The sequence below is a fragment of the Pan paniscus genome, chromosome 5 (genome assembly GCF_029289425.2).
Source record: "Pan paniscus chromosome 5, NHGRI_mPanPan1-v2.0_pri, whole genome shotgun sequence".
Classification (NCBI taxonomy): domain Eukaryota; kingdom Metazoa; phylum Chordata; class Mammalia; order Primates; family Hominidae; genus Pan; species Pan paniscus.
In genome coordinates this window covers 51,513,622-51,519,878 of record NC_073254.2, presented here as the reverse complement: position 1 = coordinate 51,519,878, position 6,257 = coordinate 51,513,622, and the positions used below count along the sequence as shown (strand labels likewise).

General features: G+C 47.7%; 1 protein-coding gene across 1 annotated transcript; it reads right to left on the bottom strand.

Moving 5' to 3' along the window:
* Nucleotides 1-5,394: 5,394 nt before the first annotated feature.
* LOC100975216 (cytochrome c oxidase subunit 6A1, mitochondrial) lies at nucleotides 5,395-5,975 on the bottom strand. The gene has a single exon (XM_034962005.3). The coding sequence runs from the start codon at nucleotides 5,934-5,936 to the stop codon at nucleotides 5,607-5,609; it is 330 nt and encodes a 109-aa protein (XP_034817896.1). The 5' UTR covers nucleotides 5,937-5,975; the 3' UTR covers nucleotides 5,395-5,606.
* Nucleotides 5,976-6,257: the final 282 nt, after the last annotated feature.

Here is a 6,257-nt window from a genome sequence, read left to right as displayed (position 1 = left end):
AGCAGCTCACAGGGTGTGACCTATTCCAAAGCACAGCTCCGCGTGCCCGTGAGGTCCCCCAGGACCCCACGGGAGAGTCAGTGCCTCTGTGGGGGATGGGAGCTGGATGGATGAGCTTTGCTGGGTGGTGGGCATAGCTGGGGGTCCAGAACGCAGACACAGAACGATCCTGGTTGGAGGGCTGGTGGGAGTGGGGAGGGACCCATTGGCAGAGCTGAGGGGTTGGTGGCTCCCAAACAGGAGTTGGCAGGCGGTGCTGGAAGAGGAAATGTTGGCAGCTCCCCAGTTCTGCCGATGGGCTTAGATGGAGCCTGTGACTTTATCAATGGCCAGTCCTCACTAGCCTGGCCCCCGGCCTGGCCCCTGACCTGTGGTTTTGCTCAGCAGTGCAGCGGTGGCGGCTTCCGAGAAGCCCCACCAAGACTTTCCTGTCAGGGCAACGCCAAGTTCCTCTTACCGAGGAAGGGGAAGTGGCAGAGTTTCTCCTAAGGCCTTTCAGTTTCTTTCTAAGAAGGTGGGTGTTCCAACCCCAGGGCCCTCAGCAGAGCCAAATGTTAAAGGAAGAGAAGTTGATCTTCAGGGGCTTCCTCACCCCAGTTCCAACCGAAGTTCCTTTGCTGGGGCCCACAGCAGACATTCCGAAAGAGGAAATGAGACACGTGAGTTCCACAGGCCCCTTCCCATGCCCGCTCCTTTCTCCCTTCTCCAGGGACAAACTCCTTGATACCCCCCCTCCCCACCAACACACACACTTAGGAAGTATGGCCTGCTACCCTTGGGGGCATCCCAGGTAGAAAACTTGCTTTTTCCACCTTCAAAGCGGAACTCTTCTGAGTCCGGCTTCCTCAGGACCCTGCTGAGTGACTAAAAATCTAACCCAGGGCTGGCCACGGCGGCTCACGTCTATAATCCCAGCACTTTAAGAAGCCAAGGCGGGAGGATCACTTGAGCCCAGGAGTTCAAGACCAGCCTGGACAACACAGTGAGACCTTGTCTCTTAAAAAAAAATTTTTTTTAATTAGCCGGGGGTAGTGGTGTGCGCCTATAGTCCCAGCTACTAGGGTGTGGTGGGAGAATTGCTAGAACCCGGCAAGTCGACGCTGCAGTGAGCTGTGATCGCACCACTGCACTCCAGCCTGGGCAACAGAGCAAGACTCTGTCTCAAACAAAACAAAACAAAAAAACGACTAACCCAAACAAAGGGCTGACAGATGACACTGGCTTAATGCAGATTCCAGTCCAGGGGATATGCCCATATTAGAGGCCCACAGCTTTCTGAGGGGCAACAAACCATGGGCACCCAGAGAATTCCAAGCTCACCCTCTTCAGAAGACCCACTGGCTTGATGGCCAAGTGTATGTCCTGACGTTCTTATAACAATAGCCACCATTGATTGTAAGTGCTTATTGTGCACCAGGTACTGGGCCAAGCATTTTACATTAATTTCCTCCTATAATCCCCACAGTGATGCCATGACAAAGACACAATCATGATCCCACAGTCAAGTAACCTGCTCGGCTCACTTAGCCCATGAGCCCATTCTTCCTCGTAGGCCTCTTCTCAGAAAGGTGGGGAAGGACAAGTATCAGACCTTGACAGGAGTTGGCTGGGAAGGTCTGGTCTCCAATTTCCCACGATTGTCAAAGCCAGCTGTGCCTCTCCCAGAGGTGAAGAGCCAGCCATCTAGTCGTGGCCATCTTGGCTGCACTAATGTGGCCGTGGCTGGGGCCTTCCCCGAGTCATTGGGAACTCTTGGTGCCTTCTTTATTTTCCTCCCAGAGATGTTGTTTTAAGGTTTTTGCTTTGCTGAAGCATGTGTTATGGGGACAGCGAGGGGATTCCCCTAAACCGTGATGCTGTTCTGTTCAAAAACATTTGCCTGGAGGTCCACAGCTGTGTGACTCACACTGTTGGGTGGCAGGAAAACTCACAGCTGCAGCGGGGAGGCGCCTGGCCCAAACGAAATGGGATACTTACAGGGTGGCCAGGTTTAGTAAATAAAAATGCAGGATGCCCAGTTACATTTGAATTTCAGATAAACAGCAACATTTAGGACACCTTCATGCTAAACAACTTATTTGTTATTTATCTAAAATTCAATTGTAACTGGGCATCCTGCATTTTATCTGATAACCCTAGATACTCAGCACCTAGGACAAATCTCCAGCCTTCCCCCTGGCTTCAGCAGGGTGTTGCCGAGAGAAGACAACAAAACCTGGGAGAAGTCCACTGACCTGGGATGAAGACAAACCTGAGGGTCTCAGTGGTCTGAGGAGGGTGGATGCACTCTGCTTCCAGGGTTTCCCTTGAGCAACTGCAAAATCTCAACCTCAGCCCAGGGCAGAGTTCCACATTCAAATTCCACAAAATGCAAGGATGCACCTGAAGGTCACCGCTTCATTCTCGGGGCCTCAGTTTTCTTATCTCTGTAATGGGAAGGACTTTTGGATTCTATGATGTCAAGTGACCCTCTTAGCCCTTAGCTTTTCTTGCATAGTGGAAAATCTGCTGGAAGCAAGTGAAGGTATGAGTGAGCTAGCCAAGGAGCAAGTGTAGAGAGGAGGAGGAGGCCATCTTGGCTTGGAAATGGGCCGCCCCTCTTGCCCTACAGCACTGCACGGAGACTGGGCCATTGTACCTGGATGTTGGGTGGTTTGGAGGGCTCCCCTAGGTCAGGCACACCAGTGCATGCCTGGACTTCCTTAGAAGGGGACCCTGGGCATGGACCACAGCTAGGTCCATGACTGAGGTGCCCCAGCCATGAGCAGTGGCAAAGGCCCATGGCAACACCTGAGCCACAGCAGGGAGGGGACCATCATTAGCTTCAAAAGTAGGGAAGTAAACTGTTAAGAGTGAAATTACTAAATGACTACAAAATGTTAACTAGACATTTGCAACTTAACTCCTATGGTTTATGTAAATTATATGTGATGCATGTGGGTGCATTTGAATATGTTTGACACGTGGAAGCATGTGGCCTCAAGAATAAGGATGCCTGGGCCTCTAGCGCACTTGGAAGACAGGCTGGGGATATGGAGACAGTGAATTTCCGCAGGCCAGAAACCACATCCCTGGGTCTAGTAGCAGCAGGGTGGTGGTGAGGGAGTGAGCTAGAACCTCTAGGGTTAGAGATGGGGTCCGGTCTGGGAGGCAGGAAGACCCCTCTGATAGGAGTGTCAGACAGACAAAAGCAGGTCCCAAAAGGTCCCTGCAGACGTGACTGGTGAGACCAGACAGAGCCTCAGAGCCAGGCTGCAGCTCTGCACGGGGACCTGGGGCCCCACAAGGAGCTGAGACCCAGGCTCTCCAGGCTCGTGGGATGGTGGGATTGCTTCTAGACCTCTGCCTGCTGGGAAGGCCAGGGTGCAAACCTGCAGCCTGCAGTGGAGGTGCCTGGGGGCTGGAGGTGCCCAAAGTCCCCATAACTGCCATCAGCTCTATACCTCAGAGGCACCACCAGAAAATGTCTTTGTTTTGGACAATGGACATTTTCTCAGTCTTATATGAAGTATACATTAAAAAGTGTCTTCAGGGCCAGGCATGGTGGCTCACACCTGTAATCCTAGCACTTTGGGAGGCCAAGGTGCGCGGATTGCCTGAGCTCAGGAGTTCGAGACCAGCCTGGGCAACAGGGTGAAACCCTGTCTCTACTAAAATACAAAAAATTAGCTGGGCGTGGAAGCGAAGTGAATCCCAGCTACTCAGGAGGCTAAGGCAGGAAAATTGCTTGAATCCGGGAGTTGGAGGTTGCAGTGAGCCGAGATCGCGCCACTGCACTCCACCCTGGGTAAAAGAGCGAGACTCCGTCTCAAAAAAAAAAAAAAGTCTTTAGTAAACATGATGTCTTCATAACAAAGCATCATAGACTGCGTGGTTTAAACACAGAAGTTTATTTTCTCACAGTTCTGAAAGCTGGAAGTCCAGGAGCACAGTGTCATCAGGGCAGGTTTCTGAAGCCTCTCTTTTTGGCTGGGAGCCGTCTTCTCTCTTTCTCTTCACGTGGTCTTTCCTCTGCACATGTCTCTCCTCATTTCCTCTTCTGATTGGATCAGGGCCCATCCTCATGACCTTATTTTACCTGAATTACCTTTTTAAACATCCTGTCTTTAAATGCAATCACATTCTGAGGTACTTGGGGTTAGGACTTCAATATAGGAGTTTTGGGGGCATAGAATTAAACTTGTAACACTTATGATTTTTTTTTTTTTGAGATGGGGTCTTGCTCTGTTGTCCAGGCTGCAGTGCAGTGGCACCATCATAGCTCACTGCAGCCTCAAACTCCTGGGCTCAAACCATCCTCCCACCTCAGCCTCCAGAGTAGTTGAGAGTACAGGCACAAGCCACCACACCTGGCTAGCTTAAAAAGAATGTTTTAGAGAGGGGGTCTCACTATATTGCCCAGGCTGATCTCGAATTCCTAACCTCAAGTAATCCTCCTGCCCTCAAGTGATCCTCCTGCCTCAGCCTTCCAAAGTGCTGAGATTATAGGTGTGAGCCACTGCACCCAGCTGGCCCCAGCCCACTTTTTAAGCTATGATGTAAGTACAAACAGTGGGCTGGCTTTGGAAGTGCAGATTGTATACTGGTCCCAAGATCATCGTATGGAAATTCTGGCGCCTCCCATGCCTACTAGTTTTGATTAGAGGTAGTTTAGGGACACAGCCTGCACTCAGGATGTCCCCTCTGGACATGGCCACCACTGGCCAGCTGGACTGGGAGGGGGTCAGTGTTGTCACCAACATGATAGGACTTCTTAGAACAGGCCTGGCAGCTCTCTCTAACCAACGATGTATGTCTGGTAATCTTTGACTTTGAAAACTCTGTTCTCTTTAAAAACAAAGTTTCAAATTCTGTATCTGGAGCTGCTATTTATAGAATCATCTAGGAATCCTTCATAAAAAAAGGAGACAAATTTGTGGCATTTGTGTTTTTACAAAGTAGCACATTTATTGTTGAAAAACACAGGTGAAAAAGAAGAAAACAAAATCAACAGTAATTGGACCTCCCAGAGATCAGTGTTAACATTTTGGTTTCTGTATCTATCTTCATCTCTCCCTGTGTTTTAATCTACATCTCAATCTACACTTATATAATTAAATTGACTTGAAAGATAAGATTACACGGTGCCATGTCATAACTTCTTATCAATTAGTATATCATGATCACTTCCCAGGGCATGGGATCATTTTCTAAGAGGCCATTTAAGACGGTGGCCGAGTACGAGAATGGCATAAGCTATTCAACAAATTTCCTATTGTTGAATAATTGGGTTGTTTTACCTTTTTCACAATATCAAATGAAGCTGTGATAACATCCTTTAAGCTAAATCTTTGCCATGATCATTTACTAAGGATAAATTCGTAGAAGCGAAACTTCTGAGTTAAAGACAAAGCATTATTTTATTTTATTTTTTTAAGTTTAAGTTATTTATTTAAGCCATCTCCTGCCACAAGCAAAGGGATGGGAGACCAGTATACCAGTCATCATTTGATACAAGTAAAGAAGGTGAGCTTAAGGTCCCATATACTTTTTCTGGTCCATGTGCAGAGTAATGGTCCAAACCAGTGCTGTGGTCCCTGGTGCCCGGGTAGTGGTCCAGATTCTCTTTATTCATCTTCGTAGCCAGTTGGAAGTGGATTCACATGAGGGTTATGGAATAGAGTATGGTTACCATCTCCCCAGGGAAACGGCTTGGTCCTGATGCGGAGATGGGGGTAGGCGATGAACTCGGGTCTCTGGTGCTCTCCGTGGTGCGACTTCAGGTACACATTCAGCATGCTGACTGCCACTCCGGGGAGCGCGACGAAGAAGGTGAGGGTCTTCCACATGCGAGCTGAGCCCTCTTCGCCATGGGCGCCACTCGACATAGGCCGCCCCAGCTGTGGGCGGGACCGACCCAGCAGCCGAGAAACCGAGGACACACCAACTGCCGCCATTTTTGATCTGGACTGCCGCAGCGCCGCAAAGCATTATTTTAAAATGTTCAACTTTATTTACTTTTGAATAGATAATATATATGGTGTATATATACACATTACAAAATATATGTGTATTATCTCTATGCATATGTACATATATCTCTCTATGTGTGTATATATATAAAATATATAAATATATAATATATAAATATATATAATATATATAAAATATATAAATATATAATATATAAATATATATAAAATATATATAAAATATATAAATATATAATATATAATATATATAAAATATATAATATATAATATATATAAAATATATAT

What these genes read in the sequence shown, in the direction of transcription:
- LOC100975216 (XM_034962005.3), bottom strand. Translation starts at nt 5,936, where the DNA reads ATGGCGGCAGTTGGTGTGTCCTCGGTTTCTCGGCTGCTGGGTCGGTCC.